The following is a 21,027-nucleotide window of genomic DNA, read 5'->3' as shown; positions in this document are numbered from 1 at the left end:
GGCGGCGGCGGCGATAGCGGCCATGAGGGGCGGTCGGTGTACCATTAAAGTATATAAAAGTTTATAGCTAAATATACAACCACTCCCGCCCATACCCTCGCGATCCAGCCGCTACCGCCGTTTCTGCTGCGGATCCACGCACTGCTATTGAAAATATATTCTTTACTCTCGACGACTTTGCCCGGATAGCCAGTGACTGCAGTTCACTATGCCAAGATTCTTAGTTCGCAAATTCAGATCATTGATCCTGAGATGACATACATTTATTTTTATTAAGATCACACTTAGGTTTTACTTAATTTTTTTAAATGCACATTTCTAGATTACAATATAAAATTTCATACGATCTAGGATTTAAAAAAAAAAAATTCAAATAAACAAGTGTCTAAAAATCTCACTTCTAGTCATACCGTAAAAATATGCATTTATAATGCACAAAAATATCATTTGCAAAATATTTAAATTTTAAATAAACTAAATGCGAATGTCCCGGCATCTTTGTCCTTTCTCGAAAAACTCAATGATCCATGTTGGGCTATGCCACATTATCCGCTTAATTTCCATCCAGTTTGTTGCGAAAATGAGATTTAGATCTGACGTGTTAGATAATGCTCTTAAGAAAGTTTTTATAAGGAATTTCTAGACTTTCGCGTGGGGCGCGGGTTGTAATCATACGCTGCCGCTGTTGCTGGGTAGGATGCGATTCGAGCTACGTCAGCCGTGAGATCAGGTTTTTGCAACGTCCGAGTTTCGTGGAAGCGGTTTGCGCGATATACCGCGCTTCCGTTCTTGCGACCACGGACAGTTTCGCATGAGCTCATTTATGCAGGGACCGGTTAAGTGGAAATAATTCCCTCTCTACGATGGGAGATTTATCTACCGCTTGAGGACTCTTACGTCGATACGTTGTCTCCATAGCGAAAACTCCCCGCCTCCCTCATGCTTCTATTGAGCGCCATTCTATTTTCTTTGAGTTTGTGGAAAGTCTTTCGGAAACGTCAGCTGTGTCGGTATTAAGGCGAGTGATTGCACGATATAATATGTTTTTGTTTGCTACAACTTCGGAAAGCTTTTTTTTAGTCGTATTTATTATTAAATTGTATTTCGCCAAAGTCCATCTATAAAAACTGTCCATCCATAGAAACTTTAATAAATTCTTGTATATTATAAAATCTTTGAAGTGGAATTTAATGCAAAATAATGACAATTGAACCAGCATTGAAAAAAGTGGCTCAATTGTCAATTTTTAAGAGTGAGATTTCACTCTTTAGAATTAGATTTCACTCCACAGATTTTAAAGTGTACATTTACTTTGGTTTTTTTTTTCGGTGATTTCTTTGGAAAAATATCTAGCTTGGTACAACTTACATAATTTCCATAAAATATCGTACATTAAATTTAACGTATTCTATTTGAATGGAATCCGATAGAAAACGCACACGTTGAAAGCACACTGTACCGTTGACGTTAATATTAACGATAATTATCAGTCATTCGTTTAGCAAACGAATAGACATGATGTAGGTGTGATGTAGGATGTTCTCTTGTTTACATTTATGAACATATGAGAATATAGACTCGCGTGATTGCCTCGCCCTTTTCGTGAGTCACGTCGAATGTCAAAGAAAGGCCTGATATATTAATTAGCCGTATCGCGTAAAAATGTAAAACATAATATATATTTCACGTAAAAGAAAAAAAAGATAAGTATTCATTATTTTTCTAACCTTTGAATTAATTTTTTATTTAGATGTATTCTTTTGTGTAGGTTTAGGTGTACCTTCTAAATAAAAGATAAGATTGCATTATTTAGCAGCTATTTTGAAAAAATTAGTTTATTCTATTGCAATTGCTTATGACAAAGAAATCATGTTATAATTCAATATTTACATTACTAAAAAAACTTTCATTTAGATTTTTATCTATATCTTAATTAGATAATATCATATAACTTATAAAAGAAAAACACGAGATTCTATCCACCCCCTATACAGTTCTACTATTATATATAATATCACGCACGCTGTTTTCTCTATTTAATTCGTTATGCAAATGAACCCATCGTGCTAAAACTATCCCTCCCTATTTTGATATGTATTTCTGTTTATGTGTAACGCACATAATACACGAGGCTGATGCTAATTGAAACTAACAGGGAGCACTATTCTCTATCACGCTAATGTGTCTAAATATAAATTAAACGGCGGTACAGAGCTGGATCAAATATAAATATAATATAATGTGACATAATGATAAAAAAAACGTGTAATTTAAATATAACTCCATCCATTCATATTGTTATGAAGAAGGTAAAACAGAAATATATTCATTTATTTATAAATAATTATGAAATAACATAAAAGATAAAACATTTATATTGTCTCAATTGTCTTTAATTATATCATCGAACTATTTATATTATCAATTTCCATTACATAAACTGCAAATAATCTCCCTCGAAGGTATTTTATTCTCAATTGCAGTTTTTTTTTAAATTATCTTAGTTAATCAGGAATTTATTTGTAGTTATTTTGGAATTTTACTTGTCTGATACATAGAATGTGTTCTCTCGTTATGGGGAAAGTGTCAGGTATATTTAGCGGTAAATCATGGACCTCTGGCATTCCTCTCCCTTCTTTTAAATAACTACAGAGAGTTTATAGGACAGGACCAAGATAGTAACCCCAAAATATCCACGTTTAGAAATAAATATCAAGCATGTTTGTGACTTAAAAACTACGTCTAGTAAACAAATAATAACCGTTTATTGAGGAACTAGTGCGTGGAATCTTTCTTCTTGGATTAATACGCGACGGGAAAATCAAAAAAAAGAAGGACGAATGATGACGCATTATAAAAAGAATAAAAGATTATCAACGCAATTCGCGTAGAGGAAAAGTTTTAATCGGACGATCAACCAAAATCTTCTCCGACGAGACTTCTCAAACGAGACAGTGATAGCGATATCCTAACATTTAATGTATTGATCAACCGAGGAGCAATAAATAGAGGCAGAGCGAGGGGTGTCGTCAGCCTGATTAAACTTCATTCTCCGCTAATGGTTTATAAATAGGCATCTTTTTTTTTCTTTGCCTTCCATGCGGTCACGACGGACGGGAGAAGTGCTCCTGGAACGAGCGTCCTTCCATTCCGCTGTCCTGCCTCTTCGCCTACACCTCGCCTGCCGACCTCGTCGACATTTTCCGATATTTCCTCGCCGATTTTCCTAACGCGCAGCGCCGGCATCGGCGACGTGTTTTCGCAGGAAATTGCGTATCGACACTTTTAATGGCGGCTGTTATTTGATGCTCTTGAATACGGAGATTTCAAACGCTCGATGGTAAAATCGGTGACGATGATAATCCGATATACATTAATTAAAACGAAAAAAGTGCATGCATTCTATGGTCTTTAGTTGTACTTATGTAATTCCGTGAAAAAAAAGTTCATTATGGATACCGCGTTAATCGACATTTTACAAATATTTCCTTTCAAACGATCACAAAAGGATTATTTTTTATTTTCTACCATGCAAACTGCTGGCAAAATGGCATCACCATATATGAAACTGAGATTAACTGAATAAAATGCAAATATGCAAATGCAATAATTGCATCGAGCATCACACGAAACAAGCTTCAAACGTTGTCCATCTTTCCACCAAAAATATCTATTGTTCTCTTATGAAAACCATGAAATTCATACATACAGCGATTATATTATATTTCAAAATAGAGATACTATTTTAAATGCTGTTATGAAAATATCACCAATTCAATAAATACAATACAAATTCAAAGGATCTCAACGTATTAATAAAATAAAATTCTTTCTTTCTCTCCTTCCTTCTAGAATAGTTTATTTACTATTTGAAATCGATCTATTTATTAAATTATTAAATTCAATCAGTTATTATTCAAAAATTAATATCATTCGTCAGCATTTCTATAATGAACTATGAACTTTGAAATGTCACGGAGTAGTGCACACGTGCACATAAAGATTCTTCTTTTCTATCCCGCACGCGGGCCCCGCAAATAGTCATACATAGGGGCGTAGGTCGGATCGATCGCGGGGTAAAAGTGAAAGGACGCCCCAAGAGGCGGCTGAGAGGACTATGAAATCGTTCATCGAGTCAGTCAATTCAAGAGAGAAAGAGAGAGAGAGAGAGAGAGAGAGAGAGAGAGAATCAAGGATCGTTGGTTAGAAAAGAAGTGATGTGCCAAAATCGAGTCCCGGAAGACCGATCCATATCGTGTTGAAGATGGAACAGACATTTCATTTCCTAGATATGTAACCAAGATACATATGTATCTCTTCTAACTAAGTGGAGCCGAGAGACAATTTTACTTTCCTATATTCAATTATCATTTGTCTGGAAAGTACTTAATATTTAAAAATAATCTCTTTTCTTATTTAATCAGTAAACCTCTAATTGTATCTCTGTTTTCGCCTACATTTCTCGGGAAATATAAAGCTGCATAAAAGTATCTGATATATAATCAAATCTAAACTCTGAAAAAACGAATAGATTTAAAGACAAAATCTTAAAAAATACGGAACAAATATAATTAAAGAATTATATATTTTTCGATTCAAAGATAAATATATGACATACTAAGTATCACGCATACTAATTATAAGCAATAAAAGTCAAAAGTCTAAAAAAATAGGGAAGTTCTCTTCATAGTGACGTATTAATTTACATATACACACTTTATATGTCCGTCTCATATAACTAAATGTGTTCAAATAAAAAAGTCATATAGTTACATTAACGTGACTATCCAAAGGACGGAATACAATTTTTTTGTAGCAACTTTTTTTATCTTTTTATTTTTATATCTCTGTCGCAAACGTATAATATATTAAACTTTATTGCACAACAAAAAGTGCAAAATTAAGATAATTACTATGGTATTACTATACTCTTGTTAGTTAAATCCTAGTTAACTTAAATTGGCGATCGACAGTTATTTCTAGAAATTCTATTGAACATTATTTATAAGATCACGGAAAGCGTATTCCATATAAAAAGGATTGATACGTAAAGGATGAAAGCAAAATTCTGGATTTTCTCGCGAGAGATCATATGCGGTTCGTACTTTTGCGACAATCTAGTGGATCTCGGCGACGGATGACGGCTTATACCTCGACTGCGTCATTTCAGTGGATTCGATTTCGTCGGTAAATCCAACCAGATGATATCGAGACACAAGGGAAATGGATGAAAATGTTATATCAAACGAGGGGGAAAAACGTCGCCCCGACAGTCAAACAAATTCTCGACCTAAACATCGTCTCACGTCATCACGTGTATTTATTTTATGTATGTATGTATATAGGTCAACATGCAGTGTCACAAAGCGCATTTAAAGTACATTTTTAATAGGAGACAAATGAAAGAGAGAGAGAGAGAGAGAAAGAGAGAGAAGGATATAATTATCATATATATTTAACAGAGAATTGAATTCAAACCCATGCGTCATATCTGATATTTTTCAACGCAAAATTCTTTACAAATATGTTTTTTCTGTAATCATTAATTAAACAAATTGACAAATTGACATTTATAAAATTTAAAAATAAAATTTAATTAATTTAAAATTAAAAAAACGTTATTAAAAAAAAATTACTTCTCTTCAAACATTTATCGAAAATCAATTGAATAGAGTCGAATGATTAAATTAATAAATATATAGCTAAATATAACTTTACATGCAGCAATCTAAATGTATATCAAAGTTAATAGATATATAATTATATAGATATACGCATATTAAAATAATATATATATATATATGCATATATGACTAATTCATTCGATACTAACTAATGTAATTACGTGGTGATATTAAAATTTTTTCTGAGATTTTGTTTTAATAAAGAAATTTTCCTCGATATATTTTGTATTTTATATTTTGTATAGAGTTTGAGGTGTTATACGATAAGTATATAATAAAATTAATATTCCTATTTCACCGTCATTTAAAATGTATATTTTGCACGCTGCTGAAATGATACTTCACTTTGATGAGCTTTCAAAAGAGTTATGCGGTTATCACTTTCCAATCGGAAGTAATTGCAACCTACCATTGTATACCGCACAACCGGGTCAGCCCTGTGATTTTTGACATACAGATGGATATAATTCGTTTAGCCATTTGGTCGATATGAGAGAAGCACACATACTTTCCGATCCTAGCATAAAATGTAGAGATCCAAAATGGTAACTTGGACCGTTCCGAAAATATTCGCCCGTCATATTTCTTATGAAGATTACATATTCAAATTTAATTAAGGGAAATGCCAAACCATCATGTTATTTCATGAAAAAAAATTATACCATTTGTGTTATACTATCCTATGTCTATGTTGAAATTCATTTTATAAAAGAAGCTTACTAAAAGAGAAAGAGAGAGAGAGAGAGAGAGACATTTCTGAATTAATAAATTTGTAATCGTAAACATGAAAATTAAAATGTAGATCATGTAATTTCAATTTATTGATTTTCTTTTAATCATAATTTATTTCAAAGAAGAATCATACGTGCAGCATTGCGTAACTCTAATAAATTTTAATAATAAAAACACGAAAGCAAATGATACAATAAAAAATGAAAGGAATATGTTGACAATTTCTAAAAGCATAAAGTTAAGGATTTTTATTATTGTAACAAACGAATAAAATTCAAGAGCTGTCACATTTTTATATAATGTGGAAACGAACAACTTAACCCCAATTATAATTTTCTTTATGTCAAAATATGTAAATAAAATAAATTAGTATTTTCTCTCACAAGAATAATATTTCAGCAAATTAAAAATTAATTATTCGCAAATGGCGTTCACAGGGAAGTTTCATTAAATTATTTCCTTTGATGAGATGGACGCATATAGCTATGGTAGTGCAAGGGTTTCCCGGTGCGAATCTTATTGGACAGCTCCTAAGACAAATCACGCAGCCATTGTCGAAGGCGATAGTAAAGTGTGTGAAGAAACAGCCGCTTTTAAGAAAATATGTTCTAATTCAACTGGGACGTTTTTATTATTTATGCGAAGATATGATAAAATGGCGACAGATTTCAGTTATAGCGAAAAAAAGACCCGTTAATGACGATCACACAATGGAAGCAGGAACAACACTACTACTCGAGGTAAAGATAGCAATTATGATATTATACGCTGATTATATTATTGAAATACTAATTTTTTTTGGTTGCATTTCGCAAAATAAAATTTGAATTCATTTAATCCCTCAGGCATTAGTGTTTGGATTTTTGGGGAGCGTACTTATATATGAAACACGAAAGGCTAGAGAGAGATCGCGCGTCTCTGAGCAACTGAAAATTCAGGAGCTCAATGACTTAGAGGCGAAGAAAGATCGATTGATGCAGCGAGTCAAGGATCAAGTGATCTTGACGAAACAACTCAAAGAAATCATTGTGGAGTATTCGAGACAAGTCGGATGTACATTACCGAGTGATCCCGAGGAGAAAGGCGAATAGAATATTCCATTTGATTTGAGGCAGATGTGGAGATTGCGAAAAGTCAGTCGCGAAAGAATTGTTAAAAGACATTTGTCGCGTCGTTAAAATATCGCATTTACGTGCGGCGGCGGACGGAAAAGAAGAACTCTTTCTCTGTTCCCTGTCGTCACAATTTCTTTCCGAGGATAGAATTTGTCGCATTACGTTCTCGGTGAACCACAAACGGTTGAACGATCCTCATATGGAATGCAGACCCCGCTAGCACGTCAACGACAGTTCGAACTTTGTGCGAATATATTCTTCCGTTTTCGCCTGTCTGTCGTTCCGGTTGACATTAGCATTCGTTAGCATAATGAACGTTATTTCCGCGCGCGTTCTCGCTGCATGTCTGACTCACTGTGATGGATTTCACAGGCAGGCGCTTGAATGAAATTTAACTTTCAGCATCAAAATCGACAAAGAAGGGGAAAATATCATTAGAAGCAGGCGTTACGGAAAATGCGCGAATCACGTTAATTCGACAAGCGAAGAGTAGATTATCGCATATCTGATTTCGTATATATATATATATATATATATATATTCACATCATAGAATATTGAATAATAATTTGGAGATTTACATAAATGACATTCTAAAAAATAGCAAAAGATGTTGCACATTTCTATCAATGTAATAAAAATTTAATCGTGAAAATCGCAAATAATCAATGATTAAATAATCGATGATTAAATCATCACTGCTGGGAGCAAACCTCGGAGCAAACCGACTACAAATTCAAGAAGTCCAAACCGGAACTGGCAGCGAAGTTTGCAATCTCTTGCACAAACACATGCACGAGTAACGTTGTCTGTCTATGTGTAATTAGTTCGTATAAGTACAAGATCGCCGGAGTTAAAATTGATTCGCGGAGGAATGTTGCCGGCAGGAGCCCAATTAAAAATGTAGGTACTCTGCACTGGAGAAACGGAATATTTTTACGATCTTCTTCCTCGACTGTTCTTGACTGAAAAGAAAAGGTCTTTAGCGAAAAGAAAAAAAAAATATATTTAATATATTTAAAATTTCGCCTGAAAACGCCGATTGCAAGACGATTTATCTCATCCCTTCGTACATGTCTTATACGATCTCAATGCTTTCAAAGCAAAAAAACATTTCTTTTAACCCTCGGAATAATACATCTATATTCTAACATATTCATATCTTATTTGTATATACTTTTTATACGTCGCTCCAATATTTATATATCTCTCATGCACATTTCGTGCTAAATGTGACGAACTTTTGCAAAATTTCTATGAAATATATGCATATTTCTTTCTCTCTCTAAACAGAATATTATTATTATACTAATAGTTGACGGAAAAAAAGGATTATCCCAGTCTAAGCGTTATTCTATTAAAGAAACTTGAAAATGGTATGATATACGGCGGAGAACATGTCTGTTCTCGGTTTTCTTTTTGGAATTATATCATTTGAGAGACATACACTGCCTCGGAACCGCTCCACATGGAATATTACAAGGAACAAGATAAACGTCATATGCACGCGAGAATCTTAGACACCTACGTGTATAAGGAGGGAAACACCGATCGTATATCCGAGATCTCCAAGCATTCGAGAGTCTCGAGAGAGAACATTGCGAGTTCGGTTTGAGACAGACGTGAAATTCGATATTGATGTCTCCGTGACATCGCGACCGAGGAAACCTTTACGAGGGACCCGATTCTCGCACGATACACACCGATTCAAATCGGGTAACAAGAGAGCAACGGTGCATCTTGTACTCTATTGGCGTACGATGAATAAAAATATTGACAGAATTCGAGAGATAAACTCGTGAGATCTTTCCGTAGCTTCTGTATTTCCTGAGAGGTTAAATTTTCTAGATAACATGTTAGAGTGAAATATGTGGAATAAAAAATAATCATGGTAAATCACTCTCTATTTCATACTTCATTCCTGTATAATATTTATTTATTTTCGAATTATAATTTATATTTCTGTCTAAAGCTTTCTACTCATATATCATAATTAGTCATAATATATAATAATTAAGTAACATTGTGAAGAGAGATTTTTAATGAGAAAGTTAAAAAATATAGTTTTCTGAACTACTCAGTTAATCGCGTTATATCGTTAATCGAAATAAATTTCTTAAAGAGAAATACTCAAGAATAATCTTGATTGCAATGCAATCTCGAATAATTTATTTGAATCAAATAAATAATTCAGTCAGAATAAAAAGAATAAACAAGCTTCTATCTTCTTATTCACGAGAAGAGAAATAATATCAGAGATAGCTATAATTACAACCGCGTGCTGAATCACGGTCAGATATAATTCTTTGACGCTCACTTTGTAAGGTGAAAACTTGGCGATAAGGCAAGTCATTTTGCTATAGCTACCGAGATGTTAATGAGACACTAATTTTCTACGAAATCATTCTTGTTATCTCCCCCGTTAAAGAGAGAAGCATAGAAAGTACTCCGAATTGAAAACTTAAGCGAATATTTACTCGATCGTCTCTTTTTTTATACTAAAGTTCATTTCTTTATACATGTAAATTATACTGCATAAAACACACAATAGTATTATATCGACAATTTTTCGTTAATAACGACATAGAAAGAACGGTTTTATATATTGAGGAACCTAAAAATTTAACTAAATACAGATCTGAAAATAATTTTGTCTAGATCATTAAAATAATTCTGTAGAGCGCTCAAAATAAAGTAGCTAGAATGTTAAAATTTCTTGCAGAGCATTATCATTAAGCTTAAGCGACCTATATAATTATTTAGATGGCCTAATTATTTTCAAATCTGTCTAGGTAAATTTTTGGATACTTTAATAAAACCGTTCTATCTGTGTATGTAACTATATGTTTATCTGTACCCATATCAGATAGAGTCTTCATATCGTTTTCAATACCAGTTTCGTAATTCTATTCCATTAAAATAAAAAAGTTTTACAGACAAAAGCATACAAAAATCAAAAATTACTATATATTATCGTACCATGTAATATGTGATTGTTCTAAAGTACTGAATTATATTGCGAGTTATTTTCAGCGTCCTACTTCGACATTATAACATTCATCGATTTTCCCCATCAATTTACGTTCCAATGCAATTGACGTAACTCAAAAACGTTCTACAAAAGACAAACTTTTAAAATCGTTTTATATGCGACAATCTAAAAGCATCAAAGGTCATTTCAGTTTATCACAATAAATTATAAATGCAATATTCGTACAGATAAATAACGAGAAGTAGAACATTGAAATAGAATATACGTTTTGCATAAAGTTGTTAAAAGTAATTTGCAGAGCTGCATGATATTAGGTGTTGAACTTAATTCCTGCCGCTCACTACTAGAGAGTGCTGGCTCCAACGCTGGCGAGTTTCGACGATAAAGTCATATGTCTTTTGTAGTTTAGATATCGCTGAAAGTGATTCAATCCTCACAGGTTAGATTTCTCGACGCCAAAGAGATTTTCCAATCGATTGAAAATGATCATCCGTAGCCAACAATCGACGCAAAGTCATTTTGTTGCATGATAACACTCGACCACATGTCGCGAAAAGCGTGAAGCAGACACTTCTAGAGTTTGAATGGGAAGTTCTCCCGCATCCAGCGTACTCTCCAAACTTGGCACCGTCGGATTACCATCTGTTCCGATCGATGCAACACGCACTTACGGACACACATTTCTCCAGTTACAACGAAGTCCAAAAATGAGTGGATAAATGAATCGCCTCGAAAGACACCGCGTTCTACCGTCGTGGGATTGCCCTGTTGCCAGAGAGATGGGAAAAAGTAGAAAATGGAGGAAATTATTTTGATTAAGGTCATTCATCTTCCCTTCGAAACAAATCAATTTTGGAGACGAAAAAACGGCAGGAATTAAGTTCAACACCTAATATATAATATAAAGTAAATAAAAAATAAACAAAATAGCTAGAAACGATCTTGATGAAAAAACATTGAGTCTACCGTTTCCTCGAAACCAGAGAGGTAAATTAATATGAATCATAAAGCTATCGTTAATTAAATTCTCACGAGACAATAATCCCTCTTTGCAGTTTATTTTGATTGTATCTGATCTTAAAATGGTATATGTATATTATAAACATATAATATTATAAAATATATCCATACTTCCCCCAAAAAGTTTCTTTTTTTAAAGAAATTAGTTTTTTATTCAAAACACACACACATACAACGGCTATTAATACCTGATTAGTTTTTTTCGTGTTCTCACAACAAATTTTCGAACAAAATTGATCCTTTTTTTTCTGTGCAAGACATCTTGAATTAGGCCATAACCATTTGGGTCGATGAATTGATCTCCCTGACGTCATAACGGGCGAAATTTAATCTATGCCACATATAGAGACATGTATAAAACTTGTTCTAGTAAGAATAAATTTTTATAGTATTTTTGATCTCTCTCTTTCTCCGTCTTCGAGAGATATACCTAATAATAAAGACTGTACTTTGTTCTGTAGTTTATTTTCAAACTTCTGATTCAATAGGACAATAGAAAATAGGACAATAGAAAATAGATTTTTATTTCTCTAATATTACTTAAATATCTGAAATGTTTAAAGCTGTACATTCCTCCCCAAGAAGTACAACATAACAAAATAATATTTAAGTACTACTTTATGGTCATTCAATGTGACCGTAAAGTTAAAAATGTTATATCCTTGACATAAAAAAAATTACATAAAAAACTAGTCACCCCTAAAATCGCAAATAGTCGCTTAAATCTGCGGCACACGATTCTATTGGATTGCTTGCGTTTTAGTAACTTATTAGAAATTCTGCATTGTGTTGCAATTCTAATAATCTACTAAAACGCAAGCAATCCAGGAGGAAAAAAGTATCGTGTGCCGTTGGCTTTAGCCACCCTCATTTTTTGTTTTACCTATATAATCGGGAAAAGCAATTTTTGATCAAATACGTTACTCAAAGATGCATTGTTATTACATAAAAACTTGTTACATAATAAATTAATAAATTTATTTTTTATGTTATGCGCTTACGTTATTGTAGAACCGATTGATTCGAATCTTTCGGTTAAAATTGTCGCAATTTACGGAAAGGAAGACAGATATATCGCAGTGACAATCAGCGATTACTTTAACCTCTGACCTTCCTTCTACGAGTCTACGGTCGGGTGAACAAACGGCAAGATTTATGTGCAGCGAAAACCATTGAGTGCAAAATCGGCCCTTTGATCACAATATTGCCCTTGGACTAAGCAGTAAGGTACTTGAGCTACAAAAGCGTGGTGTTAGTATGTAATTTGTAATGTCACATCAATTCGTCTGAATATTAAAGTTTATTATTCCTTTTTTTAGTCTAATATTAGTTGTATGATCATATAATCACGATCTGCGTAGAAATTTTAATTATCGATTCTTAGAAAATTGGGTCATAACAGTTTACCACGCATTAGCGATAAAAAAATAAAAAAACATTATCTCATTATCAAAATATTAATAGCCATTTAGTTATAAACATCTACAATATATATCTATATCTTGATCAAAAAGTTCCCGGAATTACCACCAGGTGATGCTCTGAGTCAGCTGATTTGAGTTTTGTTGTTTGGTTAGATTGCCACATCTATCATTGACATTTTCATCAAATTTTGTCGCGATAGCTTGACATTTGTAAAAGTTACGCTGTCTTGAGTAGGGTAGAGCGGGGCTATTTGAGCATAGGGGCAAGTTGGTCAAATGCAAATATCTAAATAACTAAAATATATATAGATACGTCTATGCTTGCGTAATGTAGCACAAAGACAGAGATTATTGTACCTTAATACAATAATCTGTGTCCGGCTATCAACAGCCAAATACGCTTTTTCGTTTTTGTATATCAAAAGTAAAATTATTAGGTGAGTATTCTTTTTGGTCTACATGGTAATTAGAGCGATTGATAATAATCAAATGTGTTTTTTAGATATAAGTTATTATCGTATTTTTTAACTTTAATGTTTAAGTTGCTATTTTATTTACGGTTTTTCAGTTATAAAAAGGTATTTCAGTCAACACCGATATGGGGCTTGTTGGGCCAGTACCTCATAACTAACCTTATAAACTCAGCTGCTTAAATGAAATCTGTCTTTATCAATGCTTTTTATTCTATGTCAACGATTAAACATATATTTTAATCCTTTCATGTTTTTAATAATATATAACCTCATTAAACGGTTACCTTCATGGCTCAATTTATCCTTCGAGGATGCTCAACATGCCCCATAGGTGGGGCATATTGGTCCACTTTGCATTCTTGTAATTAACGTAATTTTTTTCTTATTTATGAGATATATTAAGAATTTATAAGTACTTAATTATTGAGCCAGATGAACATGCAACGTTTTAAAGCATTTACCATTAGTCTATCATAATTGTGTGAAGATTTATAATAATTTAAAGAAAAAGTGTCACAACTAGCCCCGCGCTACCCTACATCTACCTCTGCACGTGTTTTCGATTTTTTACAGTTTTAAAAATGGAGTTGAATTTGCAACAACGAGTTTGTATTAAATTTTTTGACCAAGAACGAAACGAATACCATCCAACAGCCATCGAATTCACCCGATATGGCTCCCTGCGATTTTTTCTATTCGATCGAGTCAAAAAACCACTCACTACTAAGAGGTAATGGAAAAATCGAAGACGGCTCTAATGGCTATACCGACAATAGAGTTCCAGAAATGTTTCGAGAGCTGGATCAAGCGCTGGCATAAGTGCGTTGCAGTCGATGGGGAGTACTTTGAAGGGGACAATATCACTTTTTATAAATAAACTTGTATTTTGAATTTTCTGAATGAATTCCGGGAACTTTTTGATCAAAGTAGTATATATACAGACTTTTATGATCTTTAATCAATTTTGTGGTATATAGGTAGCAAAATCTTATTATAGGCGTTAATGTATACATCAGATTAATGATATAAGATAATAATAAGTTATAAACTAATTGTATTTACGTGTTAAAAAAATTTCAATTTATTTCATCTTTATCTAAATCTACTTAAGCACTTCAATTTTTTATAAAGTTAATGAACGAGATAAGAAGAAAAGACGATATCCTGAAGAATGATGCAAAAGTACGTTCGCCGTAAAAGAAAAGAGAAATAAAGACAAATCATTATGCAGCCATTTACTCATCCGCCAAAAAAAATCGTCTTTAGATACAATATAATACACACATCTATATAAATTTAATATATTATTTTACTATATTATAATGCATCATAATTTTAAATAAACGTAAATAAATTAACGTGCGTCGACCCAATTAAAGTATATGATATCAGCTCGCACGGTCAAAAATGATTGTATTAGAAGAAACTTACACACTGAAAAAAATGCATATAATTTTAAATGGAAATTGATCCATGACTGGAAAATTATCTAAATATGATTGGAAATTTACAATTTCCAGTAAATTTCCAATCATATTTAAGTAATTTAGATAATTTTCCAGTCATAGACATGTAATTTCCAAGTAAAATTACACGCATTTTTTTCAGTGCACATTCACTACTCCTTTCAAGCACGTAGCGTATGCACCTCACTTGATATTGTTTTATTTGCGAATTATGATAAATGTATTTAATGTCAACACGAGGTGAAAATGGAAGTCGCATTTAGTGCTAAATTTGGAATACAGATGAAAGAGGACTGAGGCGGAAATGAAAGTATGAGAATAAGAAAGAGTATTGCTCACCGAATAATTCGTTCAACTTGTGACATAATGGACGTCCCTGGATAAACGACTAAAAGAGCACGGACGGACATAACGCGAGTGACTGAAAGAATTTGCGAACGTTGACTTTTACATTTTACTAACGTTAAAACAGTCATAACTTCTGCCGAAACGTTGACAATCTATACGTAAGATTACACTGAGAAAAAAATGCTGTTGATTCAATTAAAATCTATATTACGGGCTGTCACTAACATAAGTAATTAATTCATATATATTTTTATTGATATAAAGGCCTTGATTATTGAAATAATAATTTATGTCTTTATGTCAATAAAAATATACATAAATTAATCACTTATGCTAGTAACAGCCCGTAATATAGACTTTAATTGAATCAACAGCATTTTTTTCTCAGTGTACATCAGTTGCCCTTCATTCACAAAATTCGGCTGTTAGGCCCTATAAAATGTGGCACCTAGCATCAAAACAAGGGTAAAAAGAGGGTTCTTTCCTCGAAGTAAAACTTTCCTACATATAGTTTTCTACATATCACACGAATCATACGCGAATTAGACATTGACAAAAAATACGAATCACGCTTTTTATAACTGATAAAATAGTTAATATAACTATATTTTGAAAAATAAATAATTATTTTGTTACACCCAATTTTAAATCGCACATTGATTAATCCACGTTACACTTTAAGTAACCAAATGTACATAAATAATTTTATTCGCGTCCAAAAATTTGTTCTTGCTATTTCCAAGTAAGTTATAAAACTATAAACGTCAATCGCTTCGAGTTTGAACATCGTTCAATGCCGAAATAATGAAAACAATGACTCCAGACGCAACGAATGAACAGGAGAGATATTAGCAAAAACTATCTCCGTTCAAATAGCCAAACTTCTCGCTATTTCTTAATGTAACAAAGAATTTCGACATGACATTATGCCAATGAAAATATAATTCTTATCGAATGCTCATATTATGAACAGTGAAAGACAGACGACGATATCGTTCCACTCATTACAATTTCCCACTTTTTATCAAACAATATTTGATGTTTGACAATCATCATTGAAATACTTGGCCGTCATGTATATCTGTATATTCTATTCCACAGATTATTAATACTTTTTTAATTGCTGCGCGCATATAATTAAATTTATTATTTAAAGGATATAAAGAAAAATCTCTCATTCATCTTTCAATAATTTGAAGAAGCTTTCTAATATATTTTACACCTCTTAAGAAGAATAAATTATTATTAATAATTAATTATTAATTATATGTAGGTATATTGTTCCAATAATAAACAGCTTTCTTCCACTTTCTTTTAATTACGTCATCGATTATCACCAAGTCTCTGAAAGGGCACGTGTAGGAAGTATGTGACGCAACTCAAAATAAACTAGTTCATAAACTTTTTTTCTTCCCACCTTTTAGCGATGTTTCATCAACGGCATGGTTCAAAAGCGTATGATAATATAATTGCTTGAGATCGCGGATATTTCGGTCCTATTCCATTAATAAATATCAATCGCATCGCTTCAACAAAAATCATCGCTGTAATCGACGTATTCACGCATGCAAATGGTGATACCGATGGTACTGCAAATGTCGAAACTCGTGCGCCAGATTGCAATAGAATTGTCCATGCATAATTCACGAAAATTAATTTACCGCTCGCGTCGACTGCGCCGATGATTTTGCAACCACATTATCACTCTTCTCTTTACCATCTCACCCCACCGAGTTTCCCACCACATTTCCTTCGTCACAGATGCAATTTAATTTCATTATATAGTGGGCGTTTCTAACGTAACCATTTTGCTCGCTTAAAGACTACTGTTTACACATCATACTATTTTTAGATGATGTATTATAAGATTGGCTCAAACCCACATTCTATATAGAGAGAGAGAGAGAGAGAGAAAAGTAAATATTTAAACAAGAGATGTAAAATATAAAAGGCAAATAGAAAATAATAGTCATATGAAAACGAATCGCAAATTCAAATAATTGATGTTCCATCGCGTTTTGATGCATTGATTTAACTGCTAAAGACACGTATTTATTTTTCAATATTTGTTTTGCGTAACAATGAAGAAATGTTACGTTAAAGATTGCAGAGATAGATAAAATTAATCACAAAAAAGTATATAATTATAAAGAATAGAAAACAGGAACTAAAGGCCTATAACGGTCGAAGCTGGATCTTTAATGCTTAATAATTCGATGTGAATTTATATGTACTGTATATGTATGTTAAAAATCCAGCTTCGACCGTTATGAGCCTTTATTTCTTATTTTCTATTCTTTATAATTATATACTTTTTGTGATTAATTTTATCTATCTCTGCAATCTTTGACGTAACATTTCTCCATTGTGACGCAAAACAAATATTGAAAAATAAATAAGTGTCTTTGGCTTTCAATTGCCATTTCCTATTGGTAGTGTTTTCACATGTACAATCCAATATGATTCTTATTATTCTTATTATTATAAAGAATAGTTAAAAACAATATTCCTTCCCTCCAAAAAAAAACATTAAAATTATCTGAAAAGCTTTAATCTAAAAAGATTAAAATATCTTTTAGAAATGTCATTAAACGTAAAGAACGTTTAGAAATGTTATTACAAAAACACATTTATCATCTAGAGACCTATATTATATCTGAAATAATAATTTCGTTACAGTAAATATCGCATAATCATTAGAAAAAATCAGTTATTTATTATTCTTCTTTTTGTATTATTCTTCATGTTCTTTTAATTACCCAATAATTTGGAAAAACAGTTAAGAAATATCTATTGATTGTTGTATATCTTCAATCGACAAATACGTTTCTTTCCTGCATCACATATAGTATAGCATAATGTTACTCTAAATAAATCGAATGATTTTCAGATTCGTTTTCATGTCCCGAGGCGAACTCTTGAGAAAATGCCGGAAATTTAAGTCCCATTCTATTATAGGTAGCTTCCGATATCTCGTAGGTACCATCTACTGTTATTGTAGATATCTATTGCTGTTATTATTGACAGTGGTATCAAAGAAATGTCTCTATGCTTTTTTGCTGAAAGAACTTTGATGACTTTTTCCCCTTTTGTAAAAAATACATCTATTATTATCAACGAAACATTACAATTTTAAAATACAAATTTAAAATATTAATAAAACAATATATTTTATATTTTAACCATCTTCATTGAACATTTTCAACATCTTAAAACTGTCGCATTTGCAACCGTTATTTCACACCGTAAATATTACATCAATTATATTTTCAGTTATGAATATGATATATCGCTATTAAAGTCCCGCCTACGACTCCAGATGATAGTGTACGTGAAAATTATTATAGAGATCTGCAGAGCAGTTAAATGACGAAATTACACTCTGTCACTAGAACTCACCAACATCTGTTCCCAATTTCCATTCTCTCGCCTGACACAGCGTACTTCGACCTCCCGAAATCTCTCATAGCACTGCCGATTGTCGAGTCTCGCGTGGAGAAGTTCGCACGAATAATGTATCCAGTCAGTCGAATCTCTCTCGGATTAGCTGTGTGTCCTCTTGTAGAGCGCTTTCACGATAACGATAACGGTTACCGCGATCTCGTCGCGGTAACGTTTCTTCCGCACGTACGTACGTGGAATGCTCCGCAATATCTCTTGTAATGCTCGAATGTAGCACACATACAATCATTTTCATCACTCGCTTCACCGACACTTCGATGCATTTGTCTTCTCACTTTGTCCCTTTATGACGACCGTTAGTTGAGGAACGAAATTATTTTCCACATTGTCACATGTTCTATCGCGCGTTCATGAAAAGTGCTTTAGTCCGCTTTATGACCGCACAAAATGAGACACGCGATGATCGGTAATTTTATTTTTATCACACAAGTAATACTATTATATTCCATTGTAAGCTTCACTCTCGCATTCTTCGAATCAATACAATCAGGACGAAATAAATATCAATATTATTTCAACTTCCATTTGAATTGCGTTACCGTTAACTCGTAAATTATCTGTAATGTAATATGTTGATGCAATGGATAAAAAATTTTTTACATATTGAAATTTAGCCTTATTTCTTATCATCGTATTGAGCACACTTAAGTACACTGAGAAAAATGGTCTGATTGAATTAAATAATAATTCTGGTGAAAAATGGACGAATCAGAATTTTCTGGTTAAATTATTAGAATTCTAGTTGAAATAACTAGAATTCTGATTGATATAATTATTCTGGTAAAAATAAGAATTCTAGTAGATTTTACCAGAAATATTTTATCAAACAGAATTCCGGTTATCTCAACTAGAATTTCAATAAATTTAACAAGAAAATTCTGATTTGTCCATTTTCAACTAGAAATTTTTTTCAGTGTAGTGATCAGATTATTTAATAATGCGTTATAATTAAAATCTTTGTATAGGTATATTATTATTTTTAGACCGTATATGTGAGAAATACAATCGATAAATTAGAGCTCTATATTGGTCGAAACTAGATCTTAAAATGCTTAAATAATTCAATCTTGAATCACTAAATATGATATATATGTACTTGACATACATACCACAATTGTATAGAATATATTCAATAACATATTTTCTGATAAGATTTTTGGGCAACTATCATCATCCGTGTGATCAATCCCTTTAAACTTAAGCTTGAGTGTTAAATGGAACGTTAAATAAATAAACGTTTGTTTGCATGCACGTCGTCTCCGATCGTGCGGTCCCTTTCTCAATACTGGTCGTACAGTTCATTTGTTTGATTCCTCGTCGTTCCCATCATCCATCCTATCCACGCGTGGGTATGTTATATGTATATGACGGGTTCCAGCATCGACCACGCGGTCCCTTTTGTGTGCACGAGAACGGAGTGGCCGATGTGAAGAGGATTGGATGACGCTGTCGAGAACAAACCGGGGATCGTTCGGCGCGGGGAAACTTTTACGCAGAGAATAGTTCGAGAAGGGTGCTACAGTAGGAGCATGAAACAGAAAGAAAACTGTACCTTTGAACAAAAACAAACGAGTTTCCTGCAAATCGATCGATACATATCGTAGATCCGACACAAAAAGTCCGTCTTTGCCTCCTTTTCGACCGTATTGCCACAGATTTTGATTAAGAAACTTAAACGAGAAGAGAAAGATATCAGAAAGTTTGATTGTTATCACTATTCCTAATATAAAAATAGAGACAAAGAGAGAGAGAGAGAGAGAGAGAGAGAGATCACACACACAAATATTAAACAAGGAAAAATGATGCTTATAAGCGCTGTAAACGCAAAACGGACCACATTTAAAACGTTGATTGTTGTTTCTTTTTTGTATATTATACAAGGTGTCCCATTTTAAATGATCCAGCCAAATATCTCGAAAACTAAACCCAGTAGACAAAAATGTTTCAGACAAAAGTTGTTTGACTCGAAGGGGGACATAAGATGGTGCCATCGATTTGACCTTGGATAGTCCTCTGAAGGTCACGTGAAGGTCACCTTTAATTTTTTAAATGGAACCCCTTATTTCTCATTGCACATTCTTACAGCTCATTTCGAGAGCTTTCCAAAACACTATAATTAAGTTAATTTTCGTTAAGTACTAGTTAAGTTATAAAGCAAGATCGGGACTGATCCGGCCGATTAAAGCAAGATCGGGGCTGATCCGGCCGACTAAAGCAAGATCGAGACTGATCCGGCCGATTAAAGCAAGACCGGGGCTGATCCGACCGACTAAAACAAGATTGGGGCTGATCCGGCCGATTGAAGCAAGATC

General features: G+C 33.0%; 2 protein-coding genes across 2 annotated transcripts in view; one reads left to right on the top strand and one right to left on the bottom strand.

The window, feature by feature from the left end:
- The window catches only part of Task6 (TWIK-related acid-sensitive K[+] channel 6), a 102,460-nt gene that overhangs the window by 50,310 nt on the left and 31,123 nt on the right, over nucleotides 1-21,027 (bottom strand).
- Nucleotides 6,787-8,039, top strand: LOC108726935 (putative OPA3-like protein CG43998). The gene is made up of 2 exons (XM_018454774.1): nucleotides 6,787-7,156; nucleotides 7,262-8,039. The coding sequence occupies exons 1-2, from the start codon at nucleotides 6,881-6,883 to the stop codon at nucleotides 7,505-7,507; spliced, it is 522 nt and encodes a 173-aa protein (XP_018310276.1). The 5' UTR covers nucleotides 6,787-6,880; the 3' UTR covers nucleotides 7,508-8,039.

This window comes from Mycetomoellerius zeteki, unplaced genomic scaffold (assembly GCF_001594055.1).
Source record: "Mycetomoellerius zeteki isolate Tzet28-1 unplaced genomic scaffold, Tzet1.0 scaffold112, whole genome shotgun sequence".
Lineage (NCBI taxonomy): Eukaryota > Metazoa > Arthropoda > Insecta > Hymenoptera > Formicidae > Mycetomoellerius > Mycetomoellerius zeteki.
Note: the sequence above shows the minus strand (reverse complement) of the source record. Positions and strands in the feature narration are given on the sequence as shown.